General features: G+C 39.9%; 1 protein-coding gene across 3 annotated transcripts; it reads left to right on the top strand.

Annotated features, from left to right (window-relative positions):
- The first annotated feature begins 731 nt into the window (after window positions 1-731).
- Window positions 732-10053, top strand: avpr1aa (arginine vasopressin receptor 1Aa). Of its 3 annotated transcripts, none has more exons than XR_013294623.1 (6): window positions 732-1827; window positions 2734-6018; window positions 7256-7319; window positions 7508-7542; window positions 9265-9296; window positions 9998-10053. XR_013294623.1 is itself a non-coding variant. In XM_077569304.1 (2 exons), exons 1-2 carry the CDS (start codon window positions 732-734, stop codon window positions 3015-3017), a joined length of 1380 nt encoding a protein of 459 aa, XP_077425430.1. In that variant the 3' UTR covers window positions 3018-6907. The 3 variants fall into 3 exon arrangements, 1 of the variants encoding a protein (XP_077425430.1); XR_013294622.1 differs by having other exon boundaries at window positions 9262-9296; window positions 9998-10046; XM_077569304.1 differs by lacking the exons at window positions 7256-7319; window positions 7508-7542; window positions 9265-9296; window positions 9998-10053 and having other exon boundaries at window positions 2734-6907.
- The last annotated feature ends 7721 nt before the right edge of the window (window positions 10054-17774 follow it).

Below are 17774 nucleotides of genomic sequence, written 5' to 3'. Positions count from 1 at the left end.
GTAGACTTTCTAAAGTTCAAAAATTTAATGGAATGGTCATTTTGTATGAAACAAACCAGAAAGTTAGGTCAAAATTACCTAAAGTGGATGGGTCCATTTTTGGGCCATAATTGGGTTATTTTTGTTTTTAGAGTGTATAAAGCTTATACATGAGCAAAAGCACTAACATTAACATGCAACCCATACAATAGTACTAAAATTTAAATTCGTATTCAAATAGAATGGGCTCTTTCCACAAATCCACTACTTCCTGAACTCAATACCACTCCTTCATTTCCTCTCTTTCATGATTGGACAAACTGATTAATCCAGGTGTGCCTGACCTCAGTGACCACAACGACAATGGCCAGACACACCTGGATTAATCAGTTTGTCCAAATGAAGGAGTGGTACTGAAATCTGGAAGTAGCGGAATTGTGCAATGAGCCCATTCAACTTGATTTAATTGTAAAGGGTTTATTCAGAAACGTTATTAAAATGTGGTTTTCAGTCTGAGTAAGTTGTGCTTGAAAACAACAAAAAGTAGAATGGTCAATAATGTTGGTGGCTAAATTTGTCCTGCAGTTCTTGAAAAACGAAGACACTTTGGTTTCATTTATGACATCATCGTTTATTGAGTCTCAGTGGCCTACTTTATACAAAACATCTTGGGGGCGTGCGTCAGATTTTTTTGATTTTTTGATTTTTTTTTTTTACAGCGTGTCAACCTTTACGCGCTCTCTGTGTGAAATATGAATCGAGTTGAGAGGCACCACGGCAGCAGAAGCAAAGTAGCGGCTCAGCGGGCTCCTCTTTCTCTCTCTCTCTCTCTCTTTCTCTCTCTCCTCGCCGCGCTCCACCGCACCTTATACGGCTCGGCGGGGGCACAGAGGCAGTCAGGGCGACCGACCCTCGCGCACTCCCGCTATGCCCTGCTGCTGAGCACACTCGCACCCTCCTCGACCCCGCAGTCCCACTTGACGATGGGGAGCCCCGGCTTCAACCACAGCGTCCTCCAGAACGGCTCGGACCCGTTCGCGCGCGACGAGGAGGTCGCCCGGATGGAGATCCTGGTGCTGAGCGTCACTTTCGTGGTGGCCGTGGTGGGCAACGTCAGCGTCCTGCTGGCCATGCACAACACCAAGAGGAAGATGTCGCGCATGCACCTCTTCATCCGCCACCTGAGCTTGGCCGACCTGGTGGTGGCTTTCTTCCAGGTGCTGCCTCAGCTGTGCTGGGACATCACGTTCCGTTTCTACGGACCGGACTTCCTGTGCCGGATCGTCAAGCACTTGCAGGTGACCGGCATGTTCGTGTCCACCTACATGATGGTGATGATGACCGTGGACCGCTACATCGCCATCTGCCACCCGCTCAAGACGCTGCAGCAGCCCACGCGACGATCGTGCGTTATGATCGTGTCGACGTGGACGTGCAGCCTGGTGCTGAGCGTGCCGCAGGTGTTCATCTTCTCCCTGAGCGAGATCCAGAACGGCACCGGCGTCATGGACTGCTGGGCGCACTTTATCGAGCCGTGGGGCGCGCGCGCCTACATCACTTGGATCACCGTCAGCATCTTCCTGGTGCCGGTGGTCATCCTGATGGTGTGCTACGGCTTCATCTGCCACAGCATCTGGAGGAACATCAAGTACAAGAAGAGGAAGAGCACGGGCAACAAGGACGGGCTCATCGGGAAGAATTCGGTTAGCAGCATCACCACCATCTCGAGGGCCAAGCTGAGGACCGTCAAGATGACGTTTGTCATCGTTTTAGCCTACATCGTGTGCTGGGCGCCCTTTTTCACCGTGCAGATGTGGTCTGTGTGGGATGACAAGCTTCAGTTCACCGGTGAGCGTGTAACACTTATTCATTACTTTTGCGTGCGGACCCCGGATGGCGTGCGTACTTTTGGTTACGCACGGATTTTACGCACGTAGTTTTGGTTACGCGCGGATTTTATTGATAGAACAAACCAAAGCGTTATTTGTCACACGAGTTAAAGACAGTTTACATTGATAATTTGGAATATGTACTTAGACCTGAATGAAAAACAAGCAATACCTATGTGTTCATATTAGATGAGATTTGAAAGCAAAATCGCCTTTTTAAATTCAAGTCTTACTTTTAAAATGTGGCTTTTCACCCAAATAAAATACTAGTTGAAATTATAGGCCTACATATTTAGCAGGGATGTTGTTTTAGATTAATGATGTTGTCATTAATGTCAAGTAGGCTAAAAATACAGATTTTTACATTTGTATGACTATATCAATGTTGTGAATGTCCTATAATTATGTTTAAAAAGATATTTCATAAAACCTTGATTTAACATTTGCATTTCAAGCATGAATTAGTCTAATTGTGGATCTACTTAGCAGAATACTGTAGCAACCCTTGTGGGTGGGTCACAGGTTAAGTAGTTTCCGATGGTCTGGACAGGCCGTGAAGGCATCACGTTCAGACTTGTTGAAGCTACGCGAGTTATTGAGCTGTTATGTTCTCGTGTCGGTACGGCCTACTCTATAACTTGAAAAATGTTAATTTAAAGAGTTGTTAGCTCCACACTTGGTCTCGTTATTTCTAACGCTACAATACTATTTTGTAGCCTAAGTGTTAAATGTTTCCTAAACATTGTTTATGCACCTCAGCTGCGTAGCTGTTATTGCTCTCCCATTCCACCACCATAGAAATGCAACTCAAGACAGCCGAGCCTACGCGCCAACTAAGTGCATCAACTTCATTTCCCTCTTGCAGATTCTGAGAACACAGCGGTAACGCTGACGGCGCTGCTGGCCAGCCTGAACAGCTGTTGCAACCCCTGGATCTACATGATCTTCAGCGGCCACCTCCTGCAGGACTTCGTGCACTGCCTGCCCTGCTGCCAGCGAATGAACGCCGACTTCCGCAAGGAGGACTCGGACAGCAGCCTGCGCAGGACCACGCTGCTCACCAAAGCCACCAATCGGAGCCCCACCGGCAGCTCCGGCAACTGTCGGGAGCTGGACAACTACCCCAAATCGTCCGCTCAGGCTGAATGAACTTGCTGCCTGGCAACTGTTTACTGGCCTGTGGAATGGAAATTGGAAGGTACACAAACATTCGCAGCACATTCAATCGGGGTGAGTGGAAAATAAGGACACTCTAAAAAACGATGTTCCGCCTGGATTGTGCGCGCTTACATTTGTCTCAAAGGCTCGCAGGGATTTTGGAGGCAATCAGGGGGATACAATACAAAAGACAGACGAATATCTGATGTACCATGGTGACATACTGACATACTCTCCACGGGGCCATCACCTTTTACATTGTTCCGTTGAATCTGGCTGCAGGTGAAAGTTCAAGAGTGTGCTGGAAAGCAATGGCATTCTCTCGCCTTCGTGTGAACGCAGTGAAATGTTCAGTAGGCATCCCTGATAATGCTGTTGACGTGCATCATAAGAAACAACTTTTCTTATTATTGTGTGAATGCTGAGAGATGTCATCTCCCGCTATTCAGGGGACTGGGCCCTGCCACAACAGTGGAAATTGACTATAGCCTGCCCAAAAAGGTTTAATAATTACAAATAGATGCCTCAAGATAGCGGCAAAGCATTTAAAGTGGAGAGGATCACAAAGCATTAACACCACACTTGCATACACACAACTATGAACAACAACTGTAGTCAGTATTTAAATTAGAGTCTCACCAATGGTATTAGTTAACACACTAGGCTGACTGAGTACAAACTGATATGACATCACACATGGGGGGGAAAAAATGTGCAGTTTGTGAATTTTACACAAACAGGAATGAGAATAAATGCAGATTGTCAGCAAAGTAGACAACACTGGCTAGCAGCTATAATAGAAATAGAGCTTAGAGATGAATCGCGTCTTAGAATTCTGATTAATCACGATTAATCGCTGAATTAAAAAGGCTTTATATTTTATGCCCACCAAATTTAAAGAGCACCAGTTTTGTGTCAATTCTTTCGGCATTTAATGACATTCGTACAGCTTCAAAAAAATTTGATCCACTGCACACGCTCATCCTCCTATTTTTGTAATCAGTTAATTACTTGCATAATTTAAAATGGGGAAAAAAATGACCCCGATAGTTTGACATGAATAAATATTCTGAATTTCATACGCAAATATTTATTAAATACTTTACTTTAATGCATGTAGTTATGTTTATTGCTCAAACACAACCTGTGCTACCTTTAACGTAACCACCAAAGGATCATCTGCGGTCAAAATTAATAGTGTGATTAAGCTGCGTCAATACATGATTAATGCAATAATTTTTTTGTGATTATTGAATTACTTAACGCTTTAACTTTGACAGCCCTAATTAGAAATGAAGTAAAAACTTACTTTCAGTTTCACTTTTCACTAAAATAGAACAACTCAAACAGATGGGGAAAAAAAAGTCAATTAAATCCTAACTGTATCATCAAGCTTCCACCAGGTGGCGCCAAACTAATACTTCAATTGCTTCTGCCTGAGCCAGTGCTTTTTTAATTAGACTTTATTTTTTCTTACGCTTGGAAGAAGAAAATATTTCGCCACCCCCACCCCCACCCCCCAGCTCTCTGCTGCAACTATAAATAGCATCATTTGTCTATAAAATAGTTGTAGGTACTCCTATTCAGAGAAGCTAATACTCCTTGCACACTTTCTGATAATGAGGACGCCACTGCCACCTACTGTAGTGGATGTGCAATTACACTTTATTCTAGTTAACCAACAACAACAAAAGTTTCCTGAGGTCACACGCATGGCATTGCCGCCCCCCCTATTTAAGAAGGACTTTTTCTGTTATTTATTTTTTTAAACCAACACTGAAAACAGTTAAAAAAGCTAAAAAGGTAAGCTAGTGAGGCAGTGGCAATGATGTCATGGCATTGCCTTAAAGCTCTTTATTGCTCACAGACTTCTTTATTTGGCGATTTAGTTCTGTGATTGATAGCCTCTCAGCATTCTCACGCAACTTCTAAGGGTATATTGCATGTTCTGGTTTTCGCATACAAAGTTGAATTCCATTCTCTTTCGGTGGTGATTCTATCTCATAGCAGTGCAGGGCAACCCAACCCCCTTTTTCCTGTCAACGTGTTTACAAAGATAAAACCTCTACGGAAGCCCCGTGGTGTTGAAAAGAACTTTTGGCCTGTACAGCGAAGAAGCCACGTCATCCTTCTTAATGATCAGCCGTCCTCTTTTTACTTCCTTTTTCCTGTGTTGATCATATGAAGAAACCGTTTGACTGATGTCCGCTTTTGATTTACACCTCGCCCACATTTTTTTGATTTTGCCCGACGGTCCTGTTTCATATCGTGTACTCGTTTGCGCGGTTCTCATCTGGCTTCAAGCGTCCCGAAGCCCTTTGAAAATGGCAAACGTTTGTTGAGATGATTTGATGCGCGGAGACGGGGGCCGGCACACCTTTTGACCTGACCCCCGCGCATCCCTCCCGTGGCCTCCTTGGTAGAGGCTCACACATTCCTCGCACACCACGTCAGCTTTATTCTCTCCTGGCATCCTGCGCTGATGACTGGCTGGATGGTGGCTTTGTTTACTCTTCAGATGTATACAATTTCCTGCACATGAATGTGGCGTGCAACACTGTTAAATGTGCTTAGTGTTGGGATTTTTTTTTTCAACATGTGTACTGTACAGTACTGTGCAAAAGTCTTAAGAACACAATTAGAAATGTTAGTTTTTCAATGTTATATTAAAATCAACCTTCAACATTTCTTGGCAATAATGTTATATGCGACCTCACTCATCTAAACATGACATTTTGATTAATATGCCATTTTTTGGAATATGAGTTGTAACTGCCACATTGTCATTTTTATTCATTTTGTTTTCTTTGCTTCTGGGTGTTTGTCGCCCCCCACACCAGAGAGGGCGCTGTAGAGGAAGAGCTCAGGAAGGAGAGTAAGAAAAGTATCATTAAGACACAGTAAGATGTTGAGTTCATCAGGTGAGAAATAAAAGAACGAAGAAAGAAAACATGCCTAGTTCCCTTTTTGGACATTGCACACAGCCAACGAGGTTAGTTTATTTTGTGTCTGTCGGTACTTTTGTTTAAGTTAAATCTTGCCAATTGTTATGTTTGTATCTGTGCTTTGCTCCAGTTTTCACAATGGATTTATTGTTTAGCAAGAAGGACTAAATTCAGAAGTCAAAGAAATCCACTTATCTGTAGCTATTAAGTGCAACTAAGAGATCTATATGAGTTATGAAGCAAAATCCAGTCGTCTTGATCCATTTCAGTGGGCGGACATTTTGCCACTTGTTGTCGACTGAAAATGACATCAATGCTACTCCGGTCTCAGGCACCAATCAATCAGAGCTCCCCTGTTTTCTGCTGCGCTGTGATTGGTTGTTACCTGAGCAGCATTGATGTCATCTTCAGTCGACAGCAAGTGGCAAAATGGCCGCCCCCTGAGATGGATCAATACGGCTGTATTTTGCTGCTTAACTCATATTCCTCTAAAGCAATATTAACAAGAATACCATATTTATACTAGTGGGGCTACATAGAACATATTATTGTTTAAAAAAAAATTGTGTGGACTTCCCTTTTAAGCAAAATCTTACCCAGTAGAGAACAGACCTCTGCCAAGGCACAAATATTTACAAAAGTGGCAAAAATAGATCAAAACGATGACCACAATTTGTTCTGTGACACTGGCTGAGAGTCGTATCAACCTTATGGGAATGAAAAAAAAAAAAATAGAATTCAATACCGACGGACAGAAAACTTACTTAATAGAAGCAACATGCAGTACATGTTCAGTCATTCATGTGACTGTTCCATCGTTGCCATAGTGACTCTAATAAAGCCTGTTGTTGGTGACATAAGACTCCTGCACAGTACTGTACCCGCCCATTGTATGAATAGCACTTATTATTAACAGTGTTTCCCACAGATTTGAAATCTAATGGGTGGACGACGGTGGTGAGGGAGGGTGGGGGTGGGGGGGTTCTCAGTCCTGCTACCTGCGTCTTCTCTTACCTCATTATCCACAAGTGAGTTACGGCGAACTAATGTGTTATATATGCGGGTTTAAAAGGAAAAAAAAAATATTACATTTTCTTGAAATCTACTTGGGTGGTGGCCCATTTACTTGGGTGGCCCGCCCAAGTATTAACATGGTGTGGGAAACACTGATTAAACTGTAAATACGAGTAATATATGTAAATATATGCCTGTGTATTGCACATGCGAATATCTTGCAAATATAAGCGTCAAACTCACACTTGGCTTCTTACTTTCATATTCAAGTCGGAGACGGCAATCATGGCGCAATTTCTCGGCGCCTCCGAGCAAGTCCCAAATGTTAACTGAGGTATGTTATTACGACACACTTTGACCTTTGATTGCACATTGCTGTGGAAGGCGCTGGAGACCGAGAGGCTGGACACGCTCGCAGACCTTCACACTGCATCTAACAAGCGAAGCTTTTGTTAAAACATAATGTCACACTGCTGTTTTGCCTTTTATAACAATGGTACGATAATGTTTCTCCCTTAATAGATCAATGATTCCCAACCGTTGTACTAGGTCATAAGGTGAGGAATTATTATATATTATTATTATTATTGTTAGATGGCACTCAATTGACTTTCTACAATCGAACACACCTAGTAGTTTGGTAGTAATGGTTTGCAGGCTCGTCCAATGTGGCGGTAATGGGTGTTACTTGTTGCCTAGTAACCCGCCAACAGCTTCACCAAAGTTCATCGGGAAGCTTTACACGTCTTGATGATTCGAGCCCTGCTCAGCCGTTGGTGTTGATTTACAGTCTCGATGCCAAGCTAAAGCGGGGTACACGCATATTAATTAACAATCAGGCCAAATTGGAGCATTTTCCCTCTTGAGTTAGCCAAGACCCAAGTAGCAAGTAGCTTTAAAAGATCTTGGGAATGAGGTTGATTGTGATTGTCTATGCATATATGTTTACTACACTACCAGAGCAGGGGGCGGCCATTTTGTTCACCCATGTTATGAAGCTGAGCTGTGATTGGTTGTTACCTGAGGAAGCATTCGAGGAAGGTGGGAAATGGGGCTTTTTCAACTTCATACCAGGAAGTATGCACGAGAACGTCCCTTTTTAATTCGGAAACCAAGTTGCAAAGTCGGGAAAAAAAGGACCCCAACTTCACCAACTGGTTCAAATGTGACGTCACTGGACAATGGCGAATCTCGTAGAGATAAAGACTGTGAATGGCAAAACATAATTTACCCGATTAACATTTTCATCCATTTACAGGGTTTGCTTGCCCCCCTCTCCAGGCTAAGTGTTTTGAAATCTGCATAGTAAATATTCTCAAAATTACATTACATACAATCTTGATCTTTGCTTCTATACAAGAAAATACAGTTTGCTGCTTTACACAATGTGAATTAAAGAAATAAAAAGTGTTAATTATAGATATAAAAAAAGAAAGATAATTGTTTCAAAAAAATAATAATGCTATTATTGAATAAAACCCTTGCTTTACGTCCCTGGAATGAACCTGCAAAAATGCACACAAAAAAAGTTCCACAAAATTTGAAATTAGCTCCTCAGATAAAGTCTTTGATATGCAAAAGTACTCCGAAAAAGAAAAAAAATCTTTTTCAGCCTTGTGCACACTTGTCCCCCATCAACGTCAAATAATAATTGCGGAATTTTGTTCGAGCTACCGAGCTTAGCAACTTTTTGGGCAGAGAAATTTTTATGATAACATTACCCGTAATTGAGTTATTCGAAAAAAGTAACTTTACGTGACCCAACGTGATTTCGACTGACTTTGTTAACCAGAACAACAAACAATTTATCTGAATCAGCCATCTTTATTGTTTACATTCGCTTCGAACGCTTTGAAGTCAGAACTGGTAGATTCCAAGTGGGATATGTCCGACTTCCCACTTTCCTCGAATGCAGCATGAGCCCTGAGCAACTGTGATGTGGTTTTCAGCCGCCCCCTAAGATGGATAAAAACGGGGGAATTTTGCCATTTAACGCATGTTCCACAACCACAATAATAACCAGATTGCTGTGTTTAGATTAGGGGGGCACAATATATAATAAGGAAAGTTTTGGGGTTGACTTCCCCTGTAAAACGTCCAAAATTGCTATGTGTTTACCTCAAGCTAACTTTTGGGAAGTCTCATTATGCCAGACTATCTTGTTTACACTGTTTGCTTATTCCACCACAAGGTAAATATGTACTATGAATACATAAATATGTATTATCATGCAGTGGTCACCCACTTAATTGTTTTTCCCTGCCATTTCCTTGCAGCAGATTTGGGCTTTGCAACAACAAAATCACAAAAGGTAAGACAACGTGAAACCTTTTATTTTGGTTTCATTTGGAGGATAATACCTTGTTTTCTTTGCTTAATAGAAATGTGACTTTGAAGTAGCAATTCAGTCTGCACATGTTGTATATTTTCCTGCTGGCAGTTTGGCTCCCCTGGACCTCCATTAGATACACTTGAACCAAGTAATGAGATCCAATAGAAAGGCTTTATCCGATGTTTATTATTCAGAGCCAGAGCACGAAATGAAGGCCCTCAAGCTGTGTCTTCCTCTTTTTTTGGGCTCAAAAACTCACCTAGTTTTTCCAAATGTGTGTATTGGGAGTGAATTCTTTGAGGTGAAATCATTCTGGCAAATTCCGGATATTGTCAGGATCAAGAAACTTCAGGACGTGGCTTCCTTTGATTACTCCGGTTTTATTTTGGTAACAAGCTTTGTGTCTGTGCAACGTCTAAAAAAAAAAAAATAGCGCACACTCTTACAAGATTGTAGAACAAATAGAAAATATTACTTCTTGAATATGTATGTATTCAATAGTGCCACAGAGTGTCATCAGTGACATATAGTGACAGACATAACTAAATTTTATGCCCACTATTTGTCAGAAGAGTTAACCTGTGTGTCCACCTGTTGCCATTCATACAAGAGAATAATAAGTACAGTATACACTTTTTGTGCCATTTTGGTTTTGGCAGTTTTATTTCTCTCCTGCAAAGGCTTGGCTCAGTAAAGGTTGTGAAGCGCTGGGGCCGAGCTCCGCTCCAGACCTTCCACAAAGACATCAGTTCCTCGTTGGAAACGGCACATTTCTACTAAATAGCATCATGGCACATCAGTTTGCTGCAACCAATTTGCCCCTGGCAGGTCGTGCAGCACTTTCATCCCTTCTGATCCTCATCTTTCGTCTTCTGGCTGCACAACACGTCGCACAAGCGCTGCGGGGGTAGCCCTATAGGAGATGGGGATTCGGTCTTTATAAGGGATGGGAACATGACCAGCCGCACGGTAAGCAAAAGTGCTCATTGAGGGCTGTAAAACAATCAGCGGGCCTGCTATTAGGGATCATGTGGCTACTTGGGGTATTATGGGAGGGGGTGTCTGTAAGCTTGATGGACATATCTGGAATTTCTAGCCTAGCAGGCGCTCAGCATATTGCTAGGCATGCTAGTCATTAAGAAGGAGCACGCCAGACACGCAAACCTGATGTGGAATCAGGTCATCAGTCAACGTCTCCACTGAGCAAATACCTCAGAAGTCTGCCATGGAGCTCCTCCGCAGGGGAAATAACAGTGACTCCCGGGGGGAGACGCTTGGGAAAATATACAAGGAAGCCATTATAGTGTTGCATTTACTTTAAGTGTTAAGTACTGGTGCTACATTATCGCCAGCGTTTCCCAACTTTTGAGTAAAGGCACATTTACCCACCAAACGAAAATCTCACCCAAAAAAAAAAAGTGTGTATTCTGTGTAGTGAAATGCTAAAAGAACAAGATCATGGATACAACAAAGTGGCTGGAGAGATGGAATTCTGGGCTTCCCTGCTTAAGCTGAAGCCCCGACTCTAAATAATGGATGGATAATGATGATCCTGTCTTAATTTACTCACGAGAGTCATGGATGGATTTTGGACTCCAAAGCAGACTCAACAAAAATAAAGCAATCAAACATAATTTATTGAACCAAGGGAACATGGTAATCATGAGAAACAAAACTAAGCTAATGATTGCAAATAAATTATGACAAAAGATCAACATGAACAAACAACTAGTTGAACTCAAATAAACTTAAAGAAGTGGAAGGAGACACCACAGACGGAAGACGCCATTGAAAGCATCATACAAAAACAATACAAAACCCTTGTACCACCAAAATCATAAATTTTCATTAGACCCCTAAAATGGCGCGTTTGGTCAAGCATTATTGTTATATTTATTGAAGAGCGCAAGCCATTTTCAACACTTTAGATTGGTCAAAAATGTGTCAACTCGAGTGAAGATGACATCAATGTTGCTCAGGTTTCAGGTAGCAACCAATCACAGCACGGCTTCGGAAAGCAGGTGAGCTCTGATTGGTTGTTGCCTGAGCAACATCGTTGTCATCTTCAGTCAACAGCTAGTGGCAAAATGGCCGCCCCCTGAGAGGGATAAAAACGGCTGGATTTCCCTTCATAACTCATATTCCACAAATGTAATATTAATCAGAATGTCATGTTTAGAATAGTGAGTTCACATATAACATATTATTGTCAAGAAATGTTTAAGTTAACTTACAGTTTAAAACATTCTTCTTCTTTTTAAGTCCGTTATTTTTATTTTATTTTATCGTTTTTAACTTGGTGTCCTTAAAAACCTGAATGAATCCCTACAGGAAGCACAATCAATCACAAAATCCATGTCACTTTGTTCTGGCCCGCACAGGCGAGACGCAGCCGAGATGAGGAAACGTGTCGCGTTCCTCGTCTGCGTAGAGCTCCCGACTTGTTCTGATCACGGTGAGTGTTTTTCTCGCCGTACTGACGAAGGCGGAGGGTGAAATAGAGGGCTTGAACAAAGAAGCACAATTGATCTGAGGCCAGCGAACAGCATGTGCACAAGGATGAGGCGCGTCTCAGGCAATATAGATGTCTTCTATATTAGCATTGGTCTTGACAACCCCCCCACGGGCAACACACTTTCACTCAATAAGAATTTGACTGAACAGGGAGGCAAGTTTTACATCAAATAGTAAAAAACTCAAAAGGAAATCGGGAAGTTGGTTCCTGTTGAGATGGATGCCAGTTTGCATGTCAAAGACTTTGGGAGTTGCCCTGGAGCAGGTTATTGAACACTGTTTATGCAGTCTGAGCTTCAATTTGGTTTTGCTACCTCCGCCAAGCACAAAAAGCAGCAGGTTTTGATATAATTGCCATTTGTTAGTTATTCATTTGAGGAATTCACTTTTCAATTGGGTGCCATTCAAATGATTATTCTTTTAGCAGTAGCATTGATAAATCTGGATTCAAAAGTTTCACTGTTTTGGTGTTATCTGGTTTAACTAGTTCACAAACAATTGGCAGTGATGAAGGCGTAAGCTCTTTTGTTGTTGAGTTAAAAATGAAGAGTTTAAGCCAAGGATCTTTTATTACCGTTGACATTTGTTTGAATTATACCAGAAAACTACGTACTAAGTTCTTGTATAATGTATAAATACATGAGAGGTGTCAGGCGTAATTAATCACTTCAATAGTTAACTCACAATTAATCACAAATTTTATATGTGTTCTAATAATGTACATGTACAATATTTTTTTCCCTAAGTTTTCATACTCTTGTTATCATAAAAGACATGTTTTAGTCATTGAGTGGAATAATGATTTGTTTTTAGGTCATTTTTCTGCCACTAGATGGCATAATTGCATTTGTGAGACGTTGATTACATTTTCTTTTCATATTAGGAGCTATCTAATCTTAAACATGAAGTAACTTGTGACATTATTCTCATTTTTAAATTGTAAAATACAACTTGACCCCAGTCTCCACCAATGTATGCATTATTATTATAACATTTTATTACTGCTAAATTTAGTCGTGGGCGTGTCTGCTGCGTTGCGACCCAGTACAGGCTTTCCAAGTAAGGCGCGGTCATTCATCACCTAAAGTCCTACAAAGGAATTTTAAATCAATTCAAAATGAACACACTAATTTTGACACCCCTAAAATAAAAAAATGTAAAAAATAAATAAATAAAATAAATGTTATCGTTCTTAGTAGTGATCGTGGTTTTAGTGTACTGTATTATTGAATGTGGGTATCAAATAATCCCCCCCCTCCAAACGGATGCCAGACTGCTAACAACAATAAGGACAACAAGAGCACTTAAAGAACTTCCCTGTTTTTCCTCACGGGAAGTTTGGACAATTGTGTCTGCAGCTGGCACTCGTTGGCCGCAAGCTCTTCATACATTCTGTTCTTTCGCTAAGCCACGTGTTGTTTTTATGCGGATAAATAAGACTAATCGCTTCTGTGGAGTCACTACATGTGGAAGTCATTTTTTTAGCAGATGAGGATTGAATGTGCTGCTCCATGACATGCATCCCCCAACTCCTTTTCCTTCCCTGCCATTGTTCTCTTCCCACGTTCCAAATAGCAGGCATTTCTTCATTACTATTGAAGTCATTTGCTCAAGTATTTTTTCCTTCACGCAAACTGACACACGTACACACAAAACACCAAACAAACAATTGCACCAAAAACACACATCAGTCAAGAGAATTAGACTCGATGGGATTTTCGTAGTGGGGTGGCACGTTGTCTCGGGGGGTTATAAAATGGGGACTTTATTTGAAATATCTCATTCCTATTCAAAATGTGAAAATCAAGAGATTACTAAAACTAAAAACAACAAAACAACAAAAAACACTTGTTGGTTGGTTTCAGCGCTGTATGTAAATAAAAATGAGGGAAACTTATACACGGAGTAAATAATTTAAATAAATGATCATGAAAAAATTTGAACATTACCTGGAAATTTGCATCACAAAGCTGATTTTTGTTGTTTAAAAAAAAAAAAAGGAAAATAAAAAATAGATTAAAAAAAACACACAAAAATGTCAATTTATCAACCAGTATCTCAAGATTGAATAATTGCTCAACTTTTATTTCAAAGGTAATATAAACGCAAATAAAATCAACAATATAGCTATCCCATACTGAAACACTGATTACTGCAAATCCAAAAAATGATAAAGAAGAAGTTAAAACACATCAATAAATATGTGAATTCTTGAATGGCTAATCTGAAAAACAAAACTAAGTAGGAGATGTAATTCGCCTGAAGCATATTTTTGCACATTTCCGTAACCATCGGTCTATATAATATAATTAAGTCTAACATTGCAAAACAAACAAAAAAAAAGTATACTTAAACTATCATAAAGGGTCCTTCATCCATTTATGTATAGCCAACATTATGTTCCAGAATGCTAGCATTAGCGTGATGTCGCTGTCACCATTCAGCCCAAGTTTGGTTGATCATGCGGGCCAACGTTCGAGCTGCAGCTTCATCCTGATAACATGACGGAATGTCACTCAACACAGTTGGCAATAACGGTGCAACATTTCCCACCCTTCAAAGAAAATGTAAAAGGGCATGCATTAAAATGCTGGACTAGCATCCCCTGCCTGGGGAAGCTAATTCCCTTAGAAGTACAGCCACGACTATGCTTGATTTACAGGCTTCATAAAAGATTAAACATCAAAACCTAATAAATCACACATTTGCTTTGCCTTTGCTGCGTGATGTCGTGCTGTGAACAGACGAGAGATTCTCGGAAAGTATAGCCTGCGAAATCCGGTGGGACTCCGAGGAAGACGCCAGCGAGAGAGTTTGTTTATTTCTGTGTTCCTCGTACGGAAAGCACGTCGAAAAGGTGGCTCTGTAAATATGTTGCTTATAATATTCCATTGGAGGGGGACGCAAAAGTAATTAGGGATCCACCAAGGCTCTATTTTAGGAGTGTTATCTTTAGCCATTAAGCACATGTTTATATATGCCCACAAGTGAGCGAAACCATACCGCCTTTTTAAAATAACATATTCTTCCCCTGATTTCAAAACTCTGCCCACATAATGTGATGTCATACATATTAATAGCCATCAGTTTGCGCTTATCTGGTAAATGTCTTTAGTGTTTGTTGAAGCTTGTTGCTTGGGAGTGTAAATCTCCCCCTTAGCCTTGTTTTTTTTTTTTAACATATCAAATTACAATTTAATACTCACTCTTTGACTTTGGAGAGGACTGATGTTTTCTTGCAGTTTGTAATTAGCTTATTTTTTTCCTCTACTAAGTTGTATTTGTTTGATGGCAGGATTCCAAAACTACAAGCCTGCTTCATTACTATTCCACAATAAATGTGTCAACATTTTCCTCAATTTCTCGATTAGTATGTTTATTCTGAAACGATTTCTCTAATATGACCCCACGGTAGCATTTCCACCTTAAATTTCTGTGGTCTGGGGTTCAAATCTCAGTGAAAGTGTTGTTTCCCTTTGCAAAAGTTGAATTGTGTGTTTGTTGGCAACTTTAGCCACCCTGTTACCCACTTCTGTTACCATTACTAGAGACATTTGTCAACATTTTCCAATAACGTTGGTCCACCCTTGTGATTTCTTTTGGTTTTTCATCACGTATTTTGTCCCACAGGAAATAATGGAAACAGCATGATGGAAGTTGACCACACTAGATTAGATTTTGGATAAGATAAGATTTTTTTTTTAAAAAAACTACCAGATAAAAGTTGTAATTTTACAAGAAGAAAGTTGTAGTTTATTTTTTTTATTTTTTTAAAGTTATAGTTGTAGTATTACAGGATGGGATATTAATTAAATATGTATTTTTTGTAAACAAACGAAAGTAAAGTAGTGATTTTACAAGAACAGTTAATTGCGTGGTTAAAAAGAAAAAGTTAAAATATTTATGTAAAATGTAAAATAATCCCTGTAAATAATAAATTGTATTACAACTAGTTTTATTATAAGAAGTATTTAATAAAATAATAATATAAATATAATTTATTAATAGAAACTATATTAAATCTTTTATTAATAAAATGATGAATTACAACTTTTTTAACCCGCTTCAGACCCACATTTTTTTTCTGCTGGGCAAATTTTCATTTATTTATTTTTTATTTTTTACTGATTTTGCCTCTTTTCCCACATAAAAACATCAACATTTTTTGAGGGGTTATCTCATGTTTTTATTTGTTAAAGTGGACGCCAGGATAATATAGCTGTAACGTGTTGTAAACTTACCAAGCTTGTATGTAACATTTTTAACATGAACATCATGCAAATCAACTTGTGATTGTGTTTGGTTAGCTCGGATCCAATCATGAACCAGAAGTGTTGACATCATCATTATGCATTTTTATTGGTTTAGACACGCTAAGAGTCATCTCCACTGCAATCATCTATGGGTCCGAAGTACAGAATGTACAGTGCATTGTTCACCCTTGCTTATATGTAATGTAATTTCATATAACAATATAATCAAATTATGCTCTTCAACTCCCAAGTATTTACTGATAAAACATCGCGCGTGTACTTTGTATCAGACTGATTTATTCGCATTATTTCCGTGCCCAGCCACCAAAAAATGAGGTCACGGTAGTACCTGTTGCCTAGAAACCAAGCGCACGATACCTTTCCTGCGTGGGCAATCATTAATCACAAGTTCCCGTAATTGTTTTACCCGTTCATGTCTGTGGATCAAGCAAAAAGGAACCCTTTCAAAATAACACATGCTAATTGGAGGCTAGCCGCCCCTCGCTATCAAAGGCCGCCTGCTTTGTTGCGGCATCTCGCAGCTGTTACTGTCTAACATATGCAAATGATCTAAGACATATGAGGCTTATTATACGGCGATTTAATTAAATGTCAGGACCAAAGTGTCAGCTATGTATGGAATCTTGCTGTGCACGGGGAGAACAGACCACTTGTTAAGTAGACCACGACTAGAGACTTCTCTGTCTCAGAAGCGCTGACCTCCAACCAGATTTCACCTTCTACATTCCGACACACGTTAATCTAATCTGCAAACGACCTTTACAATCATTAGTGTTGGTCAATTGTTCCGATTTCAAATTCATCCTCAAAGGGCTTGTCCCTTAATGACATCAGCATTTTTTTGTCCTCTGATTGGTTGGTCAGAGCAAATCTTCCTACAGCCAACTTTGAACGGCAAAACATGTCTGTAGCGATCTGAGCACTAATTTAACAATTAGCATCTGATGTTTATAATATATTTAATTTAAATGTTTTAGGGCTTATCGTGTCATTAGATAAATATTTATTCTGAACTGATCCAAATGTTCTACATGACACAGTTGCATGTTTTTAAAGCCATGTCTGCCATCTAGTGGTGAATGGTGATATTTCACCTTAAAACTATCGAAATGACCCAGTCCCTATCCCCATGAATGGCAAAAATCTGCATATAATTGACAGCCATTGAAATGCAACCTCTAATACACATTTTCAATTGTTCACCCTGAATTAAAATAAAATAATTTAAAAAAAAAACATTGAGGTGGGGAGTTATTTTGGGGTCCACTGTAGTCCACAATTTTATTATTAGCTATTATTATTATTATTTATTTATATGTTGTGACCAATACATGATTGTCTTAGAATATAATTTATAGTTATATTTTACACTATCAAATAAGGTAATTTAGGAGCTTAATTGAGGCCACACAGATTTCTAACTGGGCAACAAATAATCAAATGCACAAATAAAGGCTTGCTCCATCTGCTATCTCTCCATCTGTAGTTAATAAACAGCCCCGACTTCTATGTGGAAATACAGTCATTAATCATTTTTATTGTATTTTTTTAAACATTCAATAAAAATGAATAGCATACACAATCACAGTTCCAATCACAATCCTGGAGAGCTTTATTTTTCAACTTTATTCTGACCCCCCACAGCTTTTATGGACAGCTATATACTGTA

This window comes from Vanacampus margaritifer, chromosome 6 (assembly GCF_051991255.1).
Source record: "Vanacampus margaritifer isolate UIUO_Vmar chromosome 6, RoL_Vmar_1.0, whole genome shotgun sequence".
Classification (NCBI taxonomy): domain Eukaryota; kingdom Metazoa; phylum Chordata; class Actinopteri; order Syngnathiformes; family Syngnathidae; genus Vanacampus; species Vanacampus margaritifer.
Note: the sequence above shows the minus strand (reverse complement) of the source record. Positions and strands in the feature narration are given on the sequence as shown.

Coding starts and splice junctions, on each gene's coding strand:
- avpr1aa (XM_077569304.1), top strand. CDS start 732: ATGAATCGAGTTGAGAGGCACCACGGCAGCAGAAGCAAAGTAGCGGCT. Junction 1,828..2,733: donor TGACAAGCTTCAGTTCACCG/GTGAGCGTGTAA, acceptor TCCCTCTTGCAG/ATTCTGAGAACACAGCGGTA.